This window comes from Falco peregrinus, chromosome 3 (genome assembly GCF_023634155.1).
Source record: "Falco peregrinus isolate bFalPer1 chromosome 3, bFalPer1.pri, whole genome shotgun sequence".
NCBI classification, from domain to species: Eukaryota; Metazoa; Chordata; class Aves; order Falconiformes; family Falconidae; genus Falco; species Falco peregrinus.
In genome coordinates this window covers 92,873,751-92,901,423 of record NC_073723.1, presented here as the reverse complement: position 1 = coordinate 92,901,423, position 27,673 = coordinate 92,873,751, and the positions used below count along the sequence as shown (strand labels likewise).

General features: G+C 37.8%; 1 protein-coding gene across 2 annotated transcripts in view; it reads right to left on the bottom strand.

Moving 5' to 3' along the window:
* Positions 1–3,523: 3,523 nt before the first annotated feature.
* EXOC2 (exocyst complex component 2) overlaps positions 3,524–27,673 on the bottom strand; it is a 133,687-nt gene continuing 109,537 nt past the window's right edge. For both annotated transcript variants that reach the window (XM_055798805.1, XM_055798807.1), the window contains exons 24-28: positions 14,973–15,028; positions 11,766–11,888; positions 9,356–9,417; positions 7,529–7,588; positions 3,524–5,295 (exon numbers count right to left, since the gene is read on the bottom strand). In XM_055798805.1, coding sequence (XP_055654780.1) covers positions 5,202–5,295; positions 7,529–7,588; positions 9,356–9,417; positions 11,766–11,888; positions 14,973–15,028 — 395 coding nt within the window. In that variant the 3' untranslated portion in view covers positions 3,524–5,201. The remainder of the gene's footprint in view (positions 5,296–7,528; positions 7,589–9,355; positions 9,418–11,765; positions 11,889–14,972; positions 15,029–27,673) is intronic.

Sequence of the window (27,673 nt, the reverse complement as noted above, 5' to 3'; positions counted from 1 at the left end):
CAGCTTGCACAAAATTATTTTTGCCTACAATTCACCATCGAGCATTTTTTTTTATGGCTTCCTTTAATGATGTTAAGAGAAACAATGTCACATGTTAACACTGCAGAAGCAGTCTTAACTCTGTGAACACCCTAATGTGTGCATACTTAACGCTAACATCTAATGCAGAACAGAAACACTGCTAAAGAGGACATAGCAGGTAAATTGAATTTAGCAGTATATGGACAGGATGGAATGTAATTAGGGATAAATATTCAAGCAGGATTTTTTGCTTGGTTGGTTTTTTTTCCTTGAACTGTAAAGCCACCAGTTTCCCTCCTAAAAATCTTACAAATTTACAAGTTACAATGAATTTTATTTTCTTTTTCTGGTTAAGGGTTGTCACCCGGCACTCCCCAAGGCGCGCTGCTAAGCCAGAAATGCCGAAAGACCAGAGGACGAAAGCCCTGTTTGAAGTCTATCCTCACGTTTAACAAATCCACAAATATTCCAACCGACCTGAAAGCCTGACTGATTCAAAACATATTTAATATCTTACCAGTTAAACAATGCACGTGCTGTTGCCTGTTTTCCCAGTAGTCAGAGCCTATCACTAACTCCTGACTGATGCTAACATGCTAAGTGCCATGCAGGAGCTACAATTCCTGACAGATATAGATTGCAGCTGTAACGTACCCCAGGGGTCCCTCATTCTGTCCCAGGGTAAGATGCACCCAATCAACCAGACCCAAAGAGCTAAAGCTTTACCACGTTAAAAGACTCAAATCTGACTTCAGAATCTTCAGCTTCAGCAGGAGCACTGAGATAATTTTTGCAGTTTTGAGGTATTCTGATGAGGTTAAGGATCTCCTAATTTTTAGAAATATTATAGACTGAAAAGACCAAAACAGCAGCGTGTTTATAGTGTGTAAAACAAGTTAACCCCCTCATTGCTAATGAGTCCGGACACCTGTGTGCACACAAAGATCATTATTTGTATGCATTGACATAATCAATATTGTATCGATTAATATTCTCAGGAAAAACCACAGCGCTTCAAGAGTATTTTAGCAGGACAGGTCCAAAGAAGTTGGCTGGAGTTGACTTAAACATGGTCTGGCAGCAGGTTGGGAAGGATAAAGCCCCTGTGTGGTGTTGTCTCTGATGACTGTGCGCAACTATGGCAAAAGATTCATGATGTTTCCTTCTTCACAAGGCCAAAACTGTGTCTAGAAGGCAATCTTCTACCTTCTCTTAGATTAGAAACAGAAAATGCCCATCACTACATTCAAAGTTAAAAAGCAGTTAAATTTGTGAATATTTTAATGATATTTATTAGGGCTTTGCCTAGCTAGATGCTAGATGTTTGCAGGAGAGGGACTTTCTGCCTGTCATTTAGCAGGCTTAGCAAAGAGCTTCATGAAATTCTTCTATCATCATAATTTTTTTAAGCACTCACTGCCATTACACCTTCCTTTAGATCAAAAATCAATTCTTATTCTTGTTTTTTCCAAACATATGTAAAAGTATTTTTAACTAAAGCAGAATCAGAATAAACAATAACTAGGTTTATCTTTTTTTAGCTCCATGCACTCTGTACAGTATTACACTAATTTTTATGGCTCTATTCTACCTCCATCTCTCTACTTACTAACACAGCCACAGAAATACGGTAGCACTTGAGAAATGTTTCCTTAGTTCTGGATGGCAAAAGGCTGTCTGGGTAGAAAGAAAAATAAAAATCTCACCTCCAACATAAAGCACCCTCTTTTCAGGGAGATGCAGGAGCTTTGGTGAAGGCTGGGAAGCTGGACGTACTTTTACAAGGCGACAGTCACACATTATTGCTGCAGCCGAAAGTGCCCCTACAAAGTGTCACTCTGCAACGCTCAGCAGAGATTTCTCCTTTCCTTCGCTGCCATATAGTGAAATTAAACTGGTTGGAGTCCTGGGTCTTCTTATGCAATTAGAGGAAGACACAGGGGGTTTAGCCCACAGAACACAACATCCCAGACCCTCAAAAGACAGGCACATGTGCAACATTTGAAGATCTTCTGAGCAAGTAGCAAGTAAGTCTCATGTCTGTTCGTGTGCTTGAATTTCAGCACATGCATGAAACTTAGCAGGACTACGGCTCTTTTCATATTTTTAAACTCTCTAAGTGGCTTTTAAAAAGCTATAGGAAGGTGTTTAACTTTGACAATGACATACTACTAGCACATTTCATAACATTTTCTAAAGAATATAAATTTAAAAAAGAAACATTTTGTGGATGAGAAGGGGCAGGATTTCTTCTTTGTTTTATGCTGCTTATATGACCTATTCATGAAGTTAACATCCAGGCATATAATGAATTTTTCCCTATTCCCCCCCCCCCCCCCCCCCCTTTTACTGGGGAATTTAAGAAACAAATTATAAAAAATACTCACAAATGAACCACACACTCATTACACTGATACAGTACTTGTTTTTTATTACTTCTTTGCCTACCTCCTGAACTCATGACTATTCAAAATAGATGTTGAAAATACAGTAACAGGAGAATGCCTTAACATCTTGAGAGGCTGAATATCTCAACACAGCATATTACAATTGAATTTTTCTATAATTCTTTACCTACTTTTAGCAAGATATATTCTACAGTCTTGTTACTTCCTAATTTTCCTTTTAAATGAGAAAAAAACATCCCCAGGTTTTTATTTGTGTCAATTTCTTTCCAGTCTGTATTTTTAGATTTTTCTAGAGGTTCAAAGTTCATGTAATAATTCACTTTATTTTCTCTTGTACTGTTTTCAGCATTTACCTTTGCTTTAAATGTCAGAACCTTTCACTTCTGTTACTTTGATTTCCTTGCTGCCTCTCTTTTCTCTGCAAGCCCCAAATGATTGTGTATTTTGTTGTGGTCTCCCCATCTTTTTCCACTTTTAAAACTCAGTGTATCTTTGAACAGGTTTGGGCTGTGTTTTGTTTTGTTTTGTTTGGGTTTTTTTTCTGCAAAACCCACACGGACCACTTCTTGTTTTCTATAATTTTCTTTTCAGAGGAACTGCAGCCTGCTGTAGGCTGACTATGAAGTCTCAGCAGTCCCAGCTCCTTCCACGCAAAGGGATTCCACAACATAGTGCTGCAGCATGATGCTCGCTGACTTCCTTAGTTCCCCCAAGTGGATTTATTGAAATACAGTGCTCTGACTTAACCGCGAGCATTTACTTCATATTGGGTTGAATTCAAGTAACATTTTAGTCCCTTAGAGATTCTCTTGTCAGCTGTCAATGACATTTTCTGAAGTGTTACTTCAGAAAAGCATCTAAACACAAACACCTGACTTCAGGTTTTAAAGACAAGCAACAAGGTGTTGTAACAGAAGATGACTAAGAGAATAATATTAGAATAAAGAGATGCCTGAATATACATATTAATTCAGTACAGATGATAAAATGTTTTCGATACTTTGGGACATGTCTGATACAAATGTAGAAAATGTAGATTAGCAATATATATAAAGAAACCACATTTCTTGGAAAGTGAGGAATTAAAGAAGAACTTATGACCATATTTCTTAATATTTTATTATTCCAAAGCAAAATCTTTAACAAGTTGAGCTAACTGGATGACTAGTTCAGTTAATACCAGCAGCTGAGACTATGACCAGCTTAGAATGGACAACATTTAACAGAACAACACTGCTCCAGGCATTTAACAATTCTCCCTGAAAGCCAACAATGACATATGAAACTTCACACTTCCATTCAACATGCTAATACTACTTACACATATTTTTATTTTTTTTTTAACGAGTAAATACATGTGCATCAAATTGTTTCTTCAGTTATTTCATGTTAAAAGGACTGTACATTGTATTTTTAAAGCATGTAAACTGAACTGGCAGAAGAAAATGCTGACATTAAAAAAAACTTTGAAAACTCTGCATTGTTTCTGAAAAGTCCCACTCCAAATGACTGTAAATACAGAAAGAATAAGTTATTCCTGCATTATTTAAGTCATGATTTCAGTTATAAAATTAAACTTGCTCCTCACTTCCCAAAAGACGACCACTTTCTATTAGTTGCTCTCTTGTTATAGCTTCCTGCAGATATTTTGTGATCTTGTATCAAGTCCTAAAATGAAAGTCAGTGTCAAATCTCCCCTGTTGGGAAAACGGTTCTTGATCTTTGTGTAACTACATCTTAATGGCGGCAAATCTGTTCTTTCCTCCTGAATCCCTATTCTTCTCCACACAAATTCAATAATTGGTGGTGAAAAATGGACTGACTAAAAAGAGGGAAGAGGAAGACAGTGGTAGTGAGCCTGTAAGAACAAGAAAAGATGAGTAAGAAGGAAGCAGCAAAACCAGTGACATATGGTGCTGCTCCTTATTTTTGACTATGCAAGAGGCTATTAACTATTCTACTCCTTAACACCAAAGAATATTTTACTTGATTTTTTTTTTTAATTTCTACTGATATTATAAACTCAGAGCACTTTTCTGTTAACTGCCAATGAAAGGAGAGCTTATTTCAAATGTGTAAGTTACCACCAATACTCCAACTGAAAGGAGAAACAAGAAGCAGGAACATGTTTAATTAAAAAAGAAGGAAGAAAATAAAACCTCCCAAGAAATCAAGACTTACAACCACCAAAATTGTAGATGATAACAACAAAAAAATGGCAATTTTTAAATGCAAAGAAGCAGTGTCCTTCTCCATATTGTAACTGAACACTAATTAGCTGTATGTAGTAATGTTTATTAGATACTTCTCAACAGTTTATAGAGGTTGAGTCTTCCACTCACATCAGTATCACTAATTCTAGAAAGTAACAGATTGTTACACTGAAGAACAGGAGTAATACTCACATTTAAGGTGACATTTGTTAAAAACCCATTTCAATGTATTTTTAACAAATGAAACAGACTGCAGTACACCAATGAATATTTCTCCATGAACGTACAGCCAAGAAGAGCGTATGTAAACAAAAATCTGCTTAAACCCCTCCACAGAATGAAACACAGTAGACAGAAAATCATTTTATCAAGGTATTTATGACCAGAAGTCTCACTCAGCAGAATACCCCATACCATTACTCTCTCAAAGAATTCTATCTCAAATTTCTTGTTCAGTGAAATTCCTTTTGTTCTTTGGACACTTGAAAGGAATTAAGTACAGACAAGAGGGGTGATGTTTAAGCACACTTGTCTTGAGTTGCCTGCATTATGTCGTTGTCTATGTTTTCATCATTGCTGATGAAGAAGCTTGAAAACAGGTCAGCTGCAAGTGCATACTGCTTTTGAATTTGTTTAGTAACTCCTCAAGTAACCTGTAAAAGGAAAATAGTTACAACTTTGGCAGATTCTGAAAAGGTAACAATTACCAAAAATTCTGGCTATTCCGTCTGTGACTTCAAGTACATTCTCTGTTTAAATAAAAGGCCTAAAATTGGGTCTACTAAAATACATGAATATTATAGGTATTTAGAAGTGTACCAAATGTGTGAGGATGATCTGTGGCCAGAAGATGACTTAGCCACAGAGATTTTATCAGGGTGATAATATAGCCCTTTATATGGCTTTCCTTCCAGATAAAGATCATCATCTTGAGAGAAGTGTATTTGCAAAACAGTGGCAAAAGGACTGGTAGAGAGCATCATAACATACTTCTGTAATGAAAATCCCAACTGCCAGACTATGTACCACAAAACCATTATCCCTATCAAGACTATGGCTTTTTGTGTGTAGCTGAACTGTGAATTTTCTCAAACTTTGGAAGGTATTCATAGGTTTCTCTTAAGTATCATGGCTGAAAGATCAGAGATGGTATGACTTTCAGAAGAAATACTAATTCACTGACAACCGTGTGTTTTTGTTCTTTATAGATAACAAACTACGTCCGAGTTCATTTTGGAGCATAACTATGGTTTGTTTACACCTACATAGCTGCCAAGAAGGTACTTGGTGCAGTGGATAAAATTTATTATAATCCAGAAACTACAGGTGTAGGACTAAGCATGTTGATGGCTCTGTCGTAGGGGATATTTATTGTAACAGTGGAGATGCATCATGAAGTTTTACGGTCTTGCCTGTGTGTTTTATTTTCCCTGTATTCTAGGGAAGAATATGTTCCCTGAACTTTTTGCTCTATTTCAGAAACAAGCTAGATAGGGCAGACATATATCACCTCAACTTTTTGGCAAGCTGTGATTATTTAGCAGCCAGTAAGATAAGAAATTATACTGTATGTTCAAAAACCCCAACAACAACAACAACTTGAACCACAAAAACTGTATCTGCTTCCTCAGCAAGTCCTCTGGAAGATGACTATGGCCACATTCATCATTTAGTATCACAGTAATGACTGTGAATGAAGGGAAATGAACAGCTCTAAATCAGCACACAAACGTGCGTTATTTTACACAAATATGTGTAGATTACAATGAGCTGCCTGCAACGGTGACAATTGTGGTGTAACGACCTGGAAACCGAACAAGTTTTGCACTGTCTAGGGCTCAGAACTCTGAGGTAGATGTAAAAATGATGCAGTTATTGATTATCATCTGTCCCATGAAGCTCAAATGCTTGTGACTAAGTAAAAAAAAAAATAAAAAAAAAAATTCTACAGGTGTTTCAGAAAGTCTGAGTTTAAAGAACTCTCCTTACTCAAAACGGATTCCTATCTTTAATAAAGCATAAAGGTAAGTAAGGCAAGGAGGTATCCTGAGACTTGTTGCGACTAGCAAGGAGCACGTTTGAATAAACAGACAGGGGACTGGAAGAAGGCATGTCAGTAGACCATGGGCTACACAAACAACTCTTCATGTGTCTACAAAATACTCTAAATTCTGGCTGTTAAGTGCAAACTGATTTGATGCAGTTCAGTTCCCCGAAATACCACAATACTAATCTCAAGTTCAAAACATCTATACTTACACTAATATTCTCATCACAAACCCATACTAGTTTTGCCGTACTACTCTTCATTAAGCTACACTTGTAAAACAGCCTACCAAATACTAGGTCAGATGCACCAAAACAGCTTGGTTGTCAAAGGTTGCTATGGTGGGGAAGGAGGAACCCAAAATTCCTCCCGATGTTAAGGAAGGACCACAGACCCTTCTCATTTATTTTTTTAAAATGAAACAGGCCAGTTTTGAGAGTTCCTTATATATCAGCTGGCAAAAGCTTGGACTTGGCTCCTTGGCCTTTTTTCTTTACTGCTGCTAAATGCAGTAAGATAAGACAAAGACCTCACAGAAACTTTAACAACAAAGGCTAAAACAGACTGAACTTGCAAAAGAAATACAAAGCTACACTGAACTGATAAGACTAGGACAGGCAAGAGGGATATGCTATAAAGCCATTGGCTCTTCTGTGTAATTTAATAGGCCATGACGAACAAAGACTTAGCTTATCTCTGTCCAAAGGGGCTTCTGCTCTGTAATTCAGAAGGGTCAAAACTAGTGAACATTAACTCTCTCATAACAAAGTTCTGATATAAGAGTAAAAAGCAGTGTCTCCTTTCTGGTCTTTTGAGCCATGAGGGTGCATTATACTCACTTTTTGTCAGTTCCACTTGAGAGCTGGGGCAAGGCTTCCAAAGCTTGCTTAAAGCTTGAGCTGCAAGGAAAAGAAAAATACTCATTTTCCACTGGTACAAATCTCAGCATTCACAGTTTCTCTCTATGAATTCCATGGAGATATGCTATATTTTATCCATTCTTATTTCAATGAATTAACAAAACATTAACTTGAGACACGATGAAATTCATGTAAAAATGGAACATAACGTGATCATGGATTCAAGCAGGTCTCCTATGTGACGAATCCCATACATTAACAGGAAATGTTAAATCAGCAGCTGATTTAAGACTGTGCTTGACCATCCTGGACTCTTCAAGAATTACACTTGCCAGCCTGCCTTCTGCCTCAAACTAAATGACCACCAGAGTGTGAAGCACAGATAAAACTCTGATTTTGGCTTTCTATGCTCAGTAGATAGGTCACTGCATTCTCCCCTGCAGAAGGGGGCCAACAGAGAGAGTTGCAGTAGGCTTGCATTGAGGTAACACAGATTCATAGTCTTTAGGTCCATCCCCCCTCTCAAAGCAGGGCCAACTTCAGGTTAGAAGTTTCTTGGGGCATTATCCAGTCAAGTTTCGAGTTACTCCAAAGATGGGCTTTTCACCCCTCTTTGTGCAACAGATAACAGAAGTACAAGGAATGATGCAGGACCTTCACTGATAGGTACAATCTTGTCAACAAAAGATTAACACGGTGAATTGTGGCAACTACTACTAGTGGCAAGTCCAGGAATAAAAAGGCATGTATGATGCTCCAGCTCCCGGGGTTCACTGTGCTTTGCCCCATGCCGATCAGGGACAGTACCACTTCTACTTTATCCAATCTGAGCCAGTGCCAAGTAGTTTTCACGTAGAGGTCTTCGTTATAACAGACACTCAGGAGAGGGAAATCTTAACTGAATGCAGTGACACCACAAGACACTATCTGTGACACTATGAGGACAAACTAGGCCCTCAAGCCCTGCAGTGTCTCCTACAGCATTGATTAGGTAAGATGACCAAACTGCCATGTGCAGGAACGTGTAATGCCAACCCTAACAGAAATGTAGGTAATTAAAATAATGAATGAACCTGCCCATATCCAATTCCTGACATAATCACCTAGAAATTTCAATCAGCTTTACTCAAAACTGCTGACAGCTATCATAGCCTGTTTTTACATGCCTTGACTGCATCAGCCACTGATGCTGCTAATGCTTTTCTTTCTCTATGTTAATGTGTGTGTCCCACACTATTTATCTTTGTCTTGCACCTCACTGAGAAATGCTAAATTGCTGAAAGCCTTTTGAAGGCTTTCATTCTAAGAGGCAGTGTGAAGCTGAATTCACTTTCCCTGATCAGCTGTGTGAAGGAGCAGGGTATTGTACAAGCTTGCACAGAGCCCTAGTTCTCCATATCCCTATAAGGGGATCCTGCCACTGTCTGGTTCTGTAGCTTCTCTGACTGGTCTGGCTGGTTCTTTGCCATATGGTTTATGAGACTGCTATGAAAAACTGCATAAAAGTCAGCGATATCTGCTTTTGTCTTGCTTTAGTGTAATCTTCCTCAGCAGTTGTACTGCTGTTCATAAGTTTTTTTTCTTTTTTTTGAGTGGCAAATACTAGTTTTTCTCTAAAAACTCAAGTAAAACCAAAAAGTTATCTATTAAAACCTTGCTAATAATCTGTTTTTCATGTATTTATCTAGTATATCACACGTTCTATTTGAAGCAAAATTTCTTAATCCTTAATCTACATTATATGATTTTGCATGTTTATCAAGAATTCCATTACACTGAAAAACCAGACATTACAGTACATCTTACTTGCTTTCAGGTGTTAGGTATATGGCCACGGTATCTCTCAATGCACAGATTTCAAGTCTTGCCTAAAGACAGAAACACAAATATTAAAAAAATGACACAATGTCCTTTTGCCAAGTGAATACCAGTATCCCAAAGTTTCATCTTTTTGAGAGCCAAATATTATTGCATGCTGCAGTTATAAGCTGTCTTGGCTTTCAAAAGTTTGTTTCCTGTTATTTTTTGTTGCCATGCTGTGATGTCAGGAGACTGCTAAAAGGAACAATTTCACACTTTTGATTCAAGTCAAACTGTTTCTACAATCACTACGTAGCAGTCTAAAAACCATTGGATTGTCACTCAGTAAAAGCAATAAATCTTCAATTCTATTCTGTCTTTTCTGTAGTGTGATAGAAAGACAGAAGGATAAAACTTTGATTATTATTTTTTTTTTTAAATTAGATACAGTGAGCTTAACTTCTCACAGCACAGTCTGGCCAGGGAGGAAGGAAACACAAGAGTACAAAAATCTGTCGATACACATTTTATTCTTGGTTTTCCTGTTGAATTTATTTTTTTTCCATCAGATGAGGAAGTAAAATGGTTGTGCTCTGCTGCTTCTCTGTAACTTGGTGGGCACACAAGCTTGAGGATTTTACTCCTGCACTGCACTGTGTATCTAGGTATTAATTTTCACCTAGGCAAACCGTGGTGGAGAACGAACGCAACTATTAAACAGATTTCATTGGTCATCCTTTAGTCTTTGAAAAGCAATCATTATCATCACAGGTTTGATATGAAATTGAAACATTCTGCATGTGATCAATAGTTTAAGTCATTTTATTTAAAAATAGAAAGTAAACTTCATGTAAATTCACATTCCATTCTTGTTCGTCATAAAGATAAAATTTAAACCAGTTAGCCGTTACAGAAACTGATCTACATTTACACCCAACTAATATGACATTAATCTTCCAAAACAAACTTTTTTATAATGCAACACAGACATCTAATTCCAGTTCTAATGAAAGGCTTTGGTTTTTAGGTCTTCAACCTCATCTCTCCCCTAGGTAGGAAGCCAGCTGAAATTTAGGCTTTTTTAGCGCCAGAACTTTCTGGCACAAAATATGACACAGCCACCCACCAGCTTTATATACAATTCTATACTTTATACTTTTTTTTGCTTTATAAAAGCAAAGAAATGCTTTTCTCAACACAGAATGTTTCGCCTCTTTTTGTATGGTGCTCCAAGCTGAACAGCCTTGGACTTTTTTTGAAGTCCTACGCATAAGATTCTGGAGTCTTTCCTAAGTTTTAGGAGGCAGCAGTACCATGGGGAAGTGTCATATTCTCAGATATGACAGCCTAAATAAACACAGCAGAAGGGCTAACCCTGCAAAACTGTGGGTCATGGGAGTGGGAATACAGATTCAGGCTCCTCTTCAGGAACGGGTATTTTTTGATCAGCCTGACTAGGCTCAGATCATTCTCACACCCCTGCTGCCTGCCAAACAGGATTTTCTACGTTCAGAGGAACAGAAAATGACCACGAGTGACAAATTTACAGTAGGGAGAGAAAATCTTTTCAATTATGGGTTTAGGCAGCGAGTTCATACAGCGGGCTATCTAGTCAAACAGAAGTGACATATGGGTAGCTTTGTGCTATTCACTGATTCGGTTTTAAATAATCAATCTTATTTGGTTGCGATCTTTCTACCCTAATTCTCTGTCCAATGCAATTACTACCAGCAGTTGGAAAATAAGACTTGCAATTGGATAATTATTTTCCCATCATCATGCAAAAATGCACAATGGAAATTGGGAGTTTGCTCTTTTTGCCTGTTACAGCCATAGCAATCATTGATTCAAAGGGATATTTTTTTTTTTTTAGAAAAGATTTTTTTCTTAGTCCTTTAAAATTTATCCAATAGCAAGTATGACTACCAATCCAGCCGTAAATGAAGAAGGCTGTTTAAGAGTGTCTGTCCTACCCATGCTGCAAAGTGCTAATGTAGAAATAGCATAACAGTGACTAGTTTTGCAAAGACTTGCAAGACCCTACTGCGTCGTATTTTCAAGATTTTAAAATCTCAAAATATCACAAATTTGTTTATTTTCTTTTAAAGTAATTTCTTGATGATAGGCCAAAGACAGATAACAACATTTCAAACAGATACCATTATGATGCTTTTTATCTCACAGGATACAGCTAACCTTTTAAGCACTCAGACACAAGGGCAACACTAAAATATAATCAAATCCAAGAACCAGTCTCCCAAAGGGTATTCATTCATAAATCTGAAATAGGTTGATACTAATCCTTTTTATCTCTGCTTTCATTGCTACAATAAATCCAAAAAATAACACAGATTATATATCTCTGTTATTCTGTTTTCTAGATACAGATGTTTGACAGTACAAAGTATTCGGGTACCTGTAAAGCTCCATTTTTGCTGAAGGATGAAACACACTGCATCAGTCGACTCAGCTCTTCAGAGACTGCTTCTACAACCCTTGACATTACCCGAGGAACTAAGTCTTTGGAAATGGTAAACACCTGATTTTTACAAAAGAAGAATCATGAACACAATAACTATAGCAACAGAAATATTTTTCTACAGTAAAAATCATCAAACAATTTAGGACCACTTAATTTTTATCAATGAACAAAAAATTTTCAACAGCAACTGGAATATGAAGGATTTTTTTTGATGCTTGCCCTGTGCTTTGACCAATCACTTCTGTTAAAAGCATGTGATACTGACAACTTTCTCACAATGCCTAAAAGCAGTTCAACTTCAAAACGTGTGCTCTCAGCTGACAGGTGCAGGTAGTGAAGTGGTTGTACAGAGACTGCTGTTCTGCAGAGAGCACCTTTAATTCAGGGTTGTGTGACTGACTGACCCAATTATACATTCAGCCTTATTTATCCACATATTTTGCTATTTCTCCTAGAATCCTGTGAATTTGACCACTGTCAAATGGCTAGTATCTATGCTCTATGGCAGAGAGAAGCCTTTGAAAGGGTTTGAGAATATGGCCCTTTAATGGATTTTCATTTAGATTCTTCCACCATTCTTCTGCCATTTATTAGTTCTCTGGCAAAAACATTACACCTTACTATTTTTTCTATGCAACAAGACCATTTTTTAAACTACTTATTTGTATAACTTCTTAAAGTGGTATTTGGAGGTTCAGAACAGTGACTGCATCATGACAGCAACACAAATTGAACATCAGACCTATGTCTGAAGGAAAGCATGAAGAAACCAATCTTCCTTAAAGGGACCTTTAAGGAAGCGAGAAATTGTTGGTGAATTAAAAAAAAAAAAAAAAAGATTTTTCTACACAGAATTGGGGAAAATGCAGGCCAAGAGGTTGGAATATAGGAGGAAGTGAGATTATAGGTTAGACAGACCAAACCTGTGTCAAGACATAAAGGTGATGATAAAGCTGCATTAAAACTGCAGTGGGTTGGGGGAAAAGATGACACAAGGAACTGAAGATGATGTGACTGGAGTGGTGCAAGAAAGAAAGTGAACTGCACAGAGTTTTTAAATATTTACCCCCAATTTCTGCTTTAAAATGGTCTAACAAATTAAGTAGTGGAATGATTTTTTTGCTAGAATACTTTTGCTTTATGTGAAGTTTAGATCTCATGTCTGACAAGGAAATATAGTAACTGACAGAAAATATTAATACATGTGTGTAAAAGTAAATGGGGGGGGGGGGGGGCGGGGAAGAATGCAGGATTCCTACAGTTTTCAGTGGTTTAATAATGAATCATGTATCAGGGATCCCATAAAGCTGACCGTTCCAAAAGGCAGGTCTGTACCACAGGCTAAGTACACTGACCACAGCTATTGGCTGTTATTGCTAATTCAAATGTGCAGCCTGTTTTTAACTATTTTGACCCACAAAAGCTAAGTAAGTGACATACATAGCTGTACGGTAAGGGAAACCCAACCAGTAACGATTTGTGAAGGGGTCATCTTACTCAGCAGCAGATATTGCTGAGCAATTCAACACAAATATACCAGGAACACGCCCAAAAAACTTCTACTGAGAAGAAATTATTTGTGCCCACAACGAGCACTCTTGAAGTTACTATACAGAATCCAGGAAAAAAAAATTCTCAGCAATGGTGAATCATCACAAATTTGCAACAAGAAGCCCTTATTTTGATTTCAGTTAAATTTGAACTCAAAGGTAGAGAAACAATTTTCTTTCCACTCCAGTCCATGCTTGCCGTTCAGCTGATGGTTAATTTTTGCTGTTTCAAACTACAGAAACTTGCACCCCTGCTAACTAAACTTAAATCTGACCCAGCTTACAGAATTTCACCAGAAAACAGTGGAAATGGGAGTTTCATCTTGACACATGTTTTCATATTTCTGTAATATATCATGTCTAGAAATTTATGAGGCAACACTATTTGGGCCAAAATCGGTATCGGTCTTAATGAAGTCAGCAAGGCAGAGCACCTTTCTGCTCCAGCATTTTAACGAGTATACATGTTTACAGATTAGCTTATTAAGGCACAAATGCCTTTGAATTTTTTAAAGCAACACCTCTCATTGCTTTCATTTTTATTAATTTCCACTACAGTGAAAAACAACATTAAAAATTAATATCATGTTGGTATATATTTTTGGAGTTGCTTATTCCTTCACTCAGAAGCATTTGGTAAAATCAGCAATGCTTCTGTGAAAACTGCTACAATTAAACACAGAAAATTGAATCAAAAATACTGCAAATTAAATTTAAAGTTTCTGAAAATATCTCACTATATATGAATCCTTGCAGTTTAATGAGGAATAAACTAAACAAAAGCCTCAAATGAATCTCATCAGATTCTAATTAGATTGAGAAGATACATAGCTATACTTGTGATATTTTAAAAGTAAGAGTAATATTACTACCAATGCTTATACCAGGAGCAACAGTAATCTGGTAATACTTGATGATTAGAAGGAAGGAAGATGTAGAACAGAGGCTGTAATTTAAAGGACTATAGAAAATTCCTGCATATTATCACAAAAAGCCAAATAACTGCAGCTCTGCAAGCATGTTATTTTGATAATATTTTAATTCTAATATACACTCTGTATAATAAGTCATTACCTACTTAAGTATTTCAAACACACTTTGTGCTGTACAAAGACTATAAAACTTTCTGATTTTAGGTTTTCACTTTTATCCTATGTATGAGAATGACCAAGCAGCATATGTTGAACATCTCTTCCAAAGCGAAGCACAAGCACATTTTTGTATGTTGTGGAAAACAAAGCTAATCAGAGAAAGTGAGCATTGTACCGATCTATATCTAATCTGCATGAAAAGGGAAGAATTGAGCTTTAGACTTCAGCTTTCCTCTTCCATCAGATAGTGGAAACAAAAAGATGTAATGGAGTGTTACAGAGGATAAACAGGAACTGTTGATCTCCTTCGGCCTTTAGAAGAAGTTAGCAGCTGCATACTTGGTTGGCTGAATCTAACCCAAAGCACTCACATCTATAACGAAGACACTTCAACAGAGGTACAGTTTTCAGGGGTGATGACAGTCAGGATCTACCACACAGAGTACACTGAAATTATTCATATGAATGTAAGCGTGAAGCAATCTGAAGTTTTTCCTCACCTCTGCATGCACAGCAATGATATTCACTAATGCTTCTTTCAAATAGTTTCTAACACCTGAAACAAAACCAAACAAGGGAATTAATTACTTTCATTCTGTTCTCTCAACAAAGCCATAATGTTCTACTGTTCAATACTGTACTACTTCTTTTCATTCTTTTACTAGCACTTTTGCAATCAGAGGCAGAAAGAGAAAGTTCCATAGCCACACCACCAGTCTATTTCCTTTTTCAAATCAAATGGAGAAAGGTACATTTCCTTACAGCAAAAGGTTAAAAAAGCCAGTAGGTTCCTGTTTCGGTATTCTTCTTCTCTGGCAAATTAATTTCACCGACTTTGCAATTTAATAAAAAAACCCCTACCATTATTAAAAAATAAATTCTAGATGTCCTACCAGAATACACATACCATGGCACAGAACACGCACTACAACTCGGTAAGTTCTAAAGAAACAGGGAAGACAACGGTTTTTGTTTGTACAAGAGTCTTCAAGAAGATCTTACTACTTTATCAGCTTCTCTGACTGTAAATTATTATTACAGATAGAAATAGCAAGGACTCTTGTTTCTCTGAATGCTGTTTCAAAAATATTACTCATGGCAGTTTATGGGATATGCCATGCCTTAGCAGAAATTTCCTCTTGGGGAGGGTGGAAAAGTCAAGTAAGCATTTATTTACCAAGCACATGAAATGGTTATCAATTTATACTAAAAAGGAAATTCTAAACAAAAGGACATCCAGCAGGGTATGCTTTAGTTAGGACAGACTCTTCATCCCCTACACTGCTGTAATTCTGGAGTAACTTCCCAGACGTGGACTCCAGTTGTATAAGATCTAAAATAGGCAAAAATGTACAACTGCCCCATTTGCTTTTCTAGGCACTTCACTTTGTAGGCAAAGGCAAACTGGAAAACATTTAACTTTAGTAAGTATGCATAAATGTTGGAAGTGCAACAAAGTAATGAGAGGGTTACAGATCCACATGACTTTTGATTTCTCTAGCATGAATCAGAGATAGTGCAAGGACCCCATCACTCCCTTCACTATATTTAATCAACAATAAAAGATAAGAATCATGGACAAAGACTGGTGAGAGCACACAGTTCAGAGATCACAGTGTGATTAAGGCTTCTGTTATAAAAATCACAAAGTGAACCTTTCATCAGTTCATCTTACTTGCTCCACCTTTCCTCCGACAACGCCAATGCAGCAACTTAATCCTTCTGTGAAAAACAGCTTTAAAAGGAGTTATCCAAGATCATCAAAATGAGTTATTCTATGGGAGAACAGAGCAGTGTCTCAACTGCCATCTCAGTTGTGCTCATTTTTTTAACCACTGGTCCTACAACTCACCTCAGAATTTAAAAAGGAGATGCTAGCTCTTTCTTACTTAGACAGTTATGGACAAACATTTTATAAGAGTAGGATGAAAGGGTGACAGGACCTTCTTGCATGAGGTAGGAACACTTTGATTGCCTGCATCTACACTATGCGATGCACCCTGGAGTTTAAATTGGAGGGTGCTTACTGGAGAGCATCACAGGTCTCCAGTTGGAAGCAAGGGTGCTGGGGGAAAGCACAGGGAGATACGCTGAACAACCCCATGAATAGCACAAGAGTGGTGACTTTTGTTCCAGCTTGCAGTCAGGACACAGCTGAGCTCTGCAAACAGGCCCGTGTATCAAGACAGCCTCCGTTTCAAAAGTTCATAGCAAACAGGCAAGCATCAAAGATTTTAATGCTCTCGCTACAAGCAGTTTGGTTTCTGAACATAAAAAAGAATTCAGACCTTTTAAGAAGGAATGTTCTATTTTTCACACTGGCAGAGATGCAAATAACCGATAAAGGTAAAGAAAAATACAAGCCTTTCCCCACACATTCCAAAACATCTCTAATGCCTTTTCTCGCTATCTTTTTTTCTTGAAAAATCTCATTCATTCTTTCCATCTAAGCTAAACCAACGACAAGTCAAACAGCATAGTATGCTGGGTCGCAAGCTTATAATTTCTTGTGATTTAGTGATTTTTTGCAACAAGGAAGGGAGAAATAGAGCAATACCAGAAATTTTATAAAACTTGACTTTTTTTTTTCTCCTCCCCTGTAATCTGCAAAACAAAGAACGCTACACATCAGTACTCGAACCACACCAAAAGATCACAGGTGTATGTGGAAATGCAACACCCCCTTCCTTTTTCCTCTTCTATTGTTTTCCTTCTTCTACTTCACTCTGCCCCAGTTTAAATCCTCAGCAGGCTTACATATCACAGAGGACAAAATTTGTATCACGTCCCAGAAGCAAATACAACTGAACTAGGCACCGAACGGTGGTATGCAAATCACATCAAGAAGCACATGACAAATTTGGGAGCTGGTTTGCAGTTAATCTCAGGGTGCAAAGGGTTGATTTTGCTCTGCAAATCTGTGTGGTATTCATCTTTTGGTTGCCTACCAGCCTCATCTTGTAACAGTAGGACCTTTCATGCGGAAACTGTGTGTTTTTACTTTTGCACAAATACCGCGCACCATTAAGACTTTGCTGGTCTCCCTTCTCTATGGATACCTGATCACTGCTAGAACATGTTCATTAGTCAATCAAAATTTCACTCTTGAACTAAGCAGCACTTCTCTGCCCCAACTGACTGTTCTCTTATGAAGCATCTCACTCAACCCCTGGCACAGCTGGGAAGCCATAATGAAAGTACAGAGGGGGGCTGCAGAGAGGAGGCCATGGGCTGAGCTGGGAAGAAGGTTATCAAGGAGGTGAGTGAAAAGCTGGAGTGTACAGAGACTGAAGCGGGTGGGTTGGGTAAGAGGGTGATGTGGTTCCAAGGAAGAATCCTCATTTCCCACCCATCCCACTTCAGCGCCTGAGGTAGCGTGCTTTTTCTCCTGTGTTCATGCAGCTTGCCTCAGGATAGGAGCTGCTAATTCTGTCTGCTGCTGCTGAGAGCACCCAAATTAAACAGCTTTTGACTGTGCTAGTAAAAGTTGCCTATCAGCTATGTCTGTGGAAACCTCCCATAAGATATTTCTTAGTCACCCAGTTACCATAACCACGTACGGTTGATTTCTACAAGCATGAAATACTCAGCAACATTAGCACCAGGTGTTAAATACCTTTGGTGGTGGACAGCTAAAACATGCTCATTTACATCTTCTAATTGAAGAACTGAGAATGAATTGACTAAATGGAATTGAGATGGAATCTATGATAAAAACAAAGTGACAGTAGCTTGGTATTGCATATTGCTAGGCCATCCCAGCTGCGTGATAAAACTGTTAACTTCAATCTCAGTGAAAGGGCATAAGCAAACACATTTTATCTTGCATCCTTGCACCACATACAAGGACAAATAGGTGAACTAAGAGCTTAAAGAAGATTATCTCTTGCAATTCCAGTAGCACTAATTAGGTGTTCCTGACCTTTCATAGCAGGTCCAGTCCTGCTATGACTGCAGGATCAGGGGGCTCAGCATCGCCTCAAGTATTTACTCAGTTTCTTAGACAGGTTTTGCAATTTAAGAGCAGATAATTCAGCACAAACTGTGCAAAGCTATGCAGTTTAAAGAGTTCATGTATATGAAACTAGTTCCCTTAATTGCAGCATCTAATAGTCTAAAAGACCTTGTCTTGGTAAGCTAAAAAAAAAAACAAAGATGGAAAGAAGCCGAAATTACACTCCAAAAGCACCAGCAAGCTGATCCATACAGGGAGAGAAGGGAGAACTAGCTAAACTGAAGAAAAATACTGTCACAAGAAAGAAAGGTAGAAATGAATTGACCATCGGTAACCTTAGGCTAGAAATTAAAGGTCACTGTGTTACAGGTTTGCGCTGACTATGCTATTAAATATGTGGTGTTGTGACAACCATTGCTGTTGGGGAGTCAGTTTCCTATCATGAACAGAGCATAAGTAAAAAGGGTATTTCCCCCAGCCCTTCTTTTTGTCTTATTTGTGAAGGATTTTCATTTTGTGTGTAGAGACAAAACCAAACGTATCTGAATGTCAGGACCTGCAGGCATAGTTAATAACTGTACTATATTTTGAAAAATTACAATTAAAAAATATCCAATTTCTGATTTATATCACCACACTTCATGGCAGGCTTTGTTGAAGCAAAGTATTACTTTTCTGGAGTGTGATTCACTGGAAACACAAGCGGTGGCATCCAACTGTGAATTTGTTGTGAAATTCATTTCAAAATGAAAAAATTCTGTCTAGAATAGAATTTTTGTGCAGCTTTCTCTACGACTGTTCAGCAGCCCACACAATTACAGTTTTTGGGACACCATGCTGCCAGTCCTATTATACAGCACTGAAAGCTAATGCACCATATAACTGTAGGTTGCAACATTTAGGCTAATCAAGTGAAACATAACATTCTTAAGTCTAAAATACCTCTTATTTAGCATATTGAAGCACAAATACAATGCCTTTCTATAGCTTCTGACAGAAATGTGTTAAAGAAAGTCTCAACAAGCCCTTGCAATTTCTTTCAGGAAAATGTTATTATTCTGTTACAGCATAAATGCATTCCACTCCCACTCTATTCTTAACACTGAAGACTCAAGTTGCCGGAATTCTAGCTGCCACAAACAAAGACCCAATACTGCTCTAAAGAAAAATGGATGGGAAGACTTAAGACACAAAAATGAAGGACAATTTCAGCCATCAACTACCACAATGGTTGACAGAAACTTTAAAATAGCACCTTCCAATTTTGGGCCCTCCACTGTACTTTTTACCGGTGAAACATCTAACAAGATTCCCATTAAATTTAATCTCTAGTTTACATCACCTATTAATTTTTTTTCCTCCCACAAATTAAATGTCAGAAAAATTACATTTACAAGCAATTTTAACAATACTGTAAAGCTGTAGCAAGGATGACTATGTGAACTATGGGAAAAGCAGAAGGGAGAAAGATCTGTGGTTCTGAGGAGTAACAGAAACTAAACTTCTGGCTTGCCAATGCAAGAGTCATTCAAGAGATCTTCAGATGGTGTAAGGCTACCAGTGTCCCACATGTAGTTCTCAGAGCTATGTTTCCCTCAAGTACTTAGATGACAGCATTCTACTATGAAACCTCCAAAGCAACTGAATAAGCATGCAAAAGCTGGAACTGCAATACTGTATGTGTAATTTTAAGACACAAAGAGGCTACAAAAACTTGCATGCATGAATAGAGCAGAAGTTGCACACACGGTAAAACCGAATACATCAGGATGCTGCTTCTGTGTCAGAAGCCAACACAGGTCTTCACATGTTCCCAGTCCTTCTAGAGTAACTTGATAGAGAGAGAGGATATGAGCATCAAACTTTTTTACGTCTTCAGCAGACTCAAGATTTCAAAGAATGAACTGAAGTTCAGCTAAGACAACTGAAACACACAGGAAATTTTAACCAGGCAGCTTGGCTTTGACATACATTAACTCTTGTGAGATCGGAACCTCATTCGAGATGGACAACTGGGAAGCTATCCCGGCTGCTGCTTCTTGCTGAACAAGCCCATCAGCTTGCCTGTTGTGCAAAAAGGAGGAGGGGAGGATAAAAGCACAGAACTGTTTAGAAAAAGTAGGTGGTGTCAGCAGGTACCTCTCCTCATCAGCAGCAAACCACACCAGACTCGAGGATGTGAGGCTGTGAAGGGTCAAAAGAAAAAAGTTCTTAGGCAAATTCACAGTATAATAAAAATCAGGCAGGAATAAAAGCTGCAGCTCTTCTTGTGGAGGATTAGAAAAAACATTCACAGGAAGTTCTACGGTTTGACAGCTGTCACTCAATTCTGCCATTCTGCCTGCCCCCCCCCTCCTTTTTTTTGTTTTTTGTTTTTTTTTTTGAAAAGGAAGGAAGGAGAAGGATTCACCAAAGGTCAATGCATGGTTCTCTATATGCTGACCATGCTACCAGCCCTGCTTTCAACACTGAGTTGACTGGCTTATTAGAAACCTAGGCTCTGAGGGACTGAAACATAAATGAGTCTTGGGCAGGCACTGAGCCACCAATTTAGGAAACAACAGAGCACATTCTGGCCCCTGCAGGAGGTCAGTACTTGCATGGGCAAGCAACTGCTGCTGGTGGTAGCAATGTTTCTTAGTGCCTCTGAAGAAAGCGCACTAAATTTGTTGGCCTTGAGCCTTGAACATGACTTGGTAGAATTAGCAAAACTGATGCCTGGGAGTTCGAATTTTCAAATTTCAAACCCATCCAATTGTATGCAATATTTTTACAATTTATTTCTGTCCAGTGAGTTATGCCAGTAACAGTTAATCAGTCTGAAAACTTTTTTTCCCCTGATTACTTTTTAATAAAAACTTTCCTCCAAAAAAACAAACAAACAGAATTTGGTGATCCAAAGAGGTTAATATTTTTTTATACCTAGATGCACAGCAGTGACATTTGACTGTTCCTAGACATTTCATTTGCTATGCTGATAGTAAATTTAGAGGACAAATAGAAAAAAATTATTTCATCTGCTCTGTTCTAAGGCAGGCACCCGATTCTTAAATTATTTGATATATATGCTTTTCAGTTACATTATACCCTATTGCCAGATTTAGCTGACTTGATATTGGAAGCATTCATCTTCAAGCTTCAGATATACAGTGCTGAACTTTACCGCAAGTCATACACAAAGTATTTTGAACTGTATGTCAGTTGAGCTCCTGCAGCTCTTCTCTATCTGCTATATGAAACTGCTGGAAAAAAACTGCACACATCTACTGCAAGTCGTTAATCAGTGCTGTGTACTGCACATTAAAAAAGAAACTAATGAATGGTATCCACAAAGCCATGTAACTTCTTTAAACAGTCTGATTTAACTGTTACATTTCCTCTGGGCTCTGGCTGCAATGCAGCTGAAGCAACAGCAGTATTTAACAACTGCTTCAGCTACAATTACTCTAGCATGATTTCTAGTGTGGTCAGGACACTTCTTCCTCCACGAAACTCATGTTACAAAAGCAGTACTATGGGCTAGCAGGATACCCTGTGGGATGGCAGACTGTTATTTGTATTTCTGCAGCTCTTGGAAAGGCAGACCATGTCACGCAATGCACCCAGCGAGCACTGTCCTGCCCCGTGCAGCCCCCTTGGGCATTTCAAGGTTAGACGGATGCCTCCTGACACATGAAGCCACCCGACGGCCTGACACACACCACAGGATTTCACTTTTTAATCTAACCTAGCCGATAACTTCCGACTAAAATCAACTAAACTCTTTTTGAAAACTAAAAATATAAACAGGTAAGACAGAATGGGTAGGAGGGGAAAGAGGCACTAAGTAGTAAAACATTGCCTGAGGTCGCAGCAGGTCAGCAGAGTACTCAGCACTGTCTGCATGCAGAAGTTGCTAGAAGAATTTAAAAAAAACAGCATCCGTGCAGACATGCCTTCATACACAAATTTTAATTTAAGAGATCTACAGAATAGCTCTTAGGTTTCCTACACTTACAGATGACTGCCTGACACTTCCCAGAGCATGATGAAGCTCTGTCAACTACCTTATCCTAAGAAATGAACAAGCAGCAGCACAGACTAAAAGTGAAAATTAAAATGAACACCAAAATACTCTTAGTTTTACTATGCAGCATTCCAAATAAACATGACTTATAATATACCTTACATGACACATACTTCAGAGAGTGAGGCTACAGAGCTATGAAGTATGTATAGCAAAAATGTTTGACATTGTGTTGGTATTGTGAAGCTATTTGGTATGGATTTATTTATTGACTCTGTCAGGGCACTTAACTTGAATTTGAAAAAAAATAATAGACAAGCAATTTGGATTTAGAATTAAGCACCCTGGATGACATGAAAGAAGAGAGTGGCATCTGCTACCCATGCGGACCAAGAGTACGCCTAAGGCTACACAAAACTTTTGTATAAAGGTGTTGTCTCCCTAAACGATTTAGCAATGTAACCTTTATAATCAGGGAAAATATAATGTGGCTGACAGTCCATTTAATTCTAATATAGAAATTAAATGAAATAAATAAAATTACATTATGAATGAAAACTTTGTACGCTTCTAGAACAACAAACTGTATTTGCCCCATTAGAAAATCTCCTAAATCACTTAATGTCTCTGGAAAATAATTTTAAAAGCTAGCTACTCTTTGCAATTACTACAGTGAATGCAATACTTCATTTAGAAAAGTGTTCTAATCTCCAAGAAGCATATACTTTTCAAGACAGTCTCCTAACTGTGGAATAGACAGAAACCTAACTTGTTTGCCTTTCATGAACTGCAGCACTGGTACGTGAGTATGTCATGCTATTTTACTGAAGCGTCCCCACCCACACAGTGGTATCATCTAACCTGACACCCCCTAGATGTTTGAAAAAAATATATTAAAAAAAAAAAGGTAAAAAAAAATAAAATAGAAATGTGACTTGGAATTTCCCCATGGACATAACAAAGCAGCTCACCTCTACTCTTTACAACAACACACAGGTTTCTCCCTTCAAAGACGGTTGATAGGAAATCAGCTTCAAATACCGGTACTACCAGTGGCCTGTTTTCTAAATTAAGGTTGCAAGACAAGCCTGTTTATTTCTTTCCAATTACTAAAAATATATTTGCTATCACGCTTTGTTGTTTGCCCTGGATAAAAACATTTTTAGAAAACTGTAGAATGCTAACAGCAGAACACATCTATTTGGCAGTAGCTCTAAAACCAGAATTCTGCCAGGTCATAACCTTTACCACCACTTAGGCAGCTTTATTTATTTATTATAGTCCCTCCTCATTTTGACTCACAAATAATTTTCAAGTTGATTTTAAAAAAGCTAATAATTAGTAGCTGTCAAAAAACCAGTAATGAGGAGTGCAAAGAATGGCTTTCATCTAGTTATTGCTTCTGCTTTGCCCAAAGAAATATGGACACCACCTCTTAGAGTGTTAAATGGACATTATGTTCAGTAAATTCCTTCACAGTAAGATTTATGAAGTCGGATTAATAACAGTATTTTCACTACCTCCAAACATGATTATATATATTTTAAAAAATTATGTGCTTAGTATATTAACAAATAAATATAGCCCCATGTAAATGAAAGAGTAAAGTTGGAGGAAAGTAATTAAAACCAGTCTAGAATGGAAGATACAATTACAGTGTTCACAGAGTTTCGTGGATTCATATAATACACCTGAACTAACTGAAATGTCATACAACTGCTCCAATGTTACTTAAGCAGAAAAAAACCACTTACAGACAGGGACTCCAGAACCTCATTTGAATTCGACAAAGAATGTAAAACTTTTCACTAGGCCACTTCCTGCTATTGCTGGAAACATTCCCTCCTTTAAACGGAGATGGATTTCAAGGTACTGAAGTGTTGTTTTGAAAGTACATTCAGAAGAAAATGTGAATGTGTAGGCAAACTGGAAACTCTCTGGAGAGATTACCCACTTATTTAACCACATTTCCTGTTTTTTAACCCGTTTGTCCTAAGCCAGTCCTTAGACTACTGATAAAAATAGATACAAGTGTGCTATAAATAGCTCATTAGCAGGTCTTTCTTGGTAAAATTGAAAATGTTTTGATAAATCTATTGTTCTTACTAGCTCCATACTAATTAAACTGTGAATCAGATTAGTTTCCTTGAAATTCTTCTCCGCATAGCTCATGGTAATTATAAATATACAGCACCTTCAGAACCAGAGAAAAAGTCACCTAAAGGATAGCTATCGGTAACTGAAATTCAACGAAGAAATTACTGGTAATCTATGTGGGAAAGTGGTTTTACAAAGCATAGTTCTGAAGCAAGGGAGGACAGAGCCTGAGTGCTAAGAGTCAGAACCTAGCTAAATATTTTGAGATCCGAAGGCCAGCGAACTAGATATTTGAATTAGTTGTCTTGCTCTTACTTACAGCCGTGACACTATGTAGATGTAACACAGCGGATGTCATTTGAAGGCCTTGACACAAAACTACTTTCCAATAATATTAAACATGAAGGCTTTCAAGACGACTTACGTTACTTGTAGTTTTTGAACTATTTTGACTCAAGCAATAGAAATTATGTCATGATGTTCAAAGAACCTGAAGGTTTCTGTGTTTCAGCTCGCTTGGAGCAGCAAGAGCTCTAAAGACTGTCAATACCTGTGTTTAACACCTTTGTCTACACATGAACTTCAGTATACAAGAGAACAGCAAGGGAATAATACTGGTTCTGTACCCTCATGCACAGCCCAAAGTAAGATGTCTTTCAAAGAGAAGTTGCTGAGGCTGTTCTGAACTTTCTGCTTCTCCATCTAAACTGCCAGAAGGATTTGAGGGACAGCTGAAGAAGTCTTCAGTCCAAATATTTGCTGCTTCCTGATCCTTACCACACACTATAAAATCCACTGCGTCTTAGGGCAGAATACAACCTGCTTTATTGTTAAGACGATAAGGAGCAAAACCTGTAAAGGCCAAACACTACAACAAGAAATGCAAAACCCAACAGTGCTTAACATTTGGGAAGAAGAGATGTTTGCTAGCATCTCATACTTAAAAGATGGGCAGGTTACTGAAGACCAATTTGATATGCATTTGTAAACATTTTCTTAGCAGAGTTTTGTTAAGAGATGGGTTTACTTTCATTTATTCCATTCAAAGACAGTAACAAAGTGTCAAAGGCCTTTTACCAACCCAGACCTGAAGGTCATGAGCAAAGGATGCTGCATACCATACTGAGAATTGAACCATAAAGACTCAAATTACTTGAATTATTGCAGATTAAGCAAAATTTCAACCTGCTAATCTGGTAACAAGAAATGTAAATGGCAAAAGCAAAAAAATCAAACGCCTTTAAACCAAACAAAGCACCTAATGTGATAAAATAAAATTACTTCAGAGTTTATAGCCATCTGTACCTCTTAATCTAAGCATACACAGGTATCAGCTCACTCAAATCACCATTTGTAAACAAATGCATCAACGACCCTTAGCTAAGCTCAGTACTTGAGACATACATGCATAGAAACTTGTCTTTTTGTTGCTTTCATTTAAGTTTTAACAAAATTGTCTGGCACAGTTACAGCCATTAAACAGTGCTCTACATGCGCAGCTGCCCCATCAACATGTGGGTGTAACCCATAAATGTGACCTTGAGACAGAACAGGGATACAAAGACTTCACAGCCAACAGTGTGCTGCCCTACAGATTTAGTAGCACTTGAAAAAAATGCTTCTACAGTAGTAACAGTGTTGGGGCTGTTGAGTCTTTTTTTGGTTGAATTTAAGTGGCTATATATGTGTGACTTAAGGAGAAACCCAACAGTATTGAATAGTCACAACTATCAGATACTTGATGTAGCTGGTTTGAGACTGAAAAAAATAATTGTATTTCAAGAAAAGACATTTCACCCAACTACAACATAATATATACCATCCAAAACAAAACCATTGCTCTTCCTGCGTGGGAAAAATAGGTCTGAAAAAATGAAATTTGTGTGTGAGACACTTAGATATAACAAACCCTCCTTCTTGACATGAAAATTAATACATCTTAAGGAGGTCTCAGTATTACCTGAACTTTTTCTACCAGCAATCCATTAGCTGTAGGATGGCCTCCTAAGCAAATACTGCTTATTCACCCCCCGGAAAGTTTTTAACAAATTCCCTCCCTCTGCCCCCCCTAATTTTCAGCATATAATAGTCATAGCATTTTGTATGTAAGTTCTGTTATCAGTAGATTTCCACTATAAGAACAATTTTAATGCTGAAGGATTTTCTTCTGACAAAGCAGAGAGTGTTAACATGCAAGGTGCTAAAAAATCAGCAGGGCACATGTCCCTTGTGATTGTTCCCACCGATTTTAGCAGCTTGTAATGCAGGATTGAGATCCTTCTGTGTATATCCAAGAAATCTGGCAGAATGGGAACTTAATGGCTCCTTTCTGGCCACGGAACATTCTTAAGTCTACAATGTCTGTAAGCAAGGGAAACACTGAAGGCAAGATACAGTAAAAAGGGGACAGACTGCAAATACATATTTGATACATATTGGACATATTTTCAAAAAAGCCATCTGCATCAGCAGTTTTCTCATGAAATAAAGTTAGAACGCGCTGACCAAGACACTGCTTTGCTGCTTAAAAACTCTGGGTTTTTCTTCCAGATTTAAGAAAAAGAGAGAAATTGTTGCACAAAGTTGTGGACATATGTTGGACATACTAAGAGTATCATCATCTTGTAAAACTAGTACCTACATATTTCTGAAGCCTGGTACTCATATCATTGCCAGTACTGTACCTCGTTTGTCATTTACCGAAAGCATTTTCCAAATTCCTCACAATTAAGCCATTTAGAAAAAGGAAACCAATTGTACCCCTTCACTTCACAATTTTAACATAGGCTTCCAAAAGTCTGAGTGTGATAACTCATCGTATTTGGTGGTCCTTGACAATCCCAGCGATATCTCTCACTTTACAAATGTGCAGGTTAATGCCTGGTCACACATGCGGTGGTGTCAGTAGGGGTTAAAGTCAGCAACAGAGACTAAGCCCTTCACAGTGCCCCCAGATACCCCAATACAGGATGATTGATGTAACGGCAAGAAGCATCAATTCAAAAAGATGTGTTTCACAGATAAAAGAGGGTAGCTATATGTACCATAAAGATATGGAATGACCAATTCAATGGGAAAAGCAAGTCACTTCTTTAATTGTAAGGTATACTAAAAATCAACATCTCTATCAAAACTGAGAACAG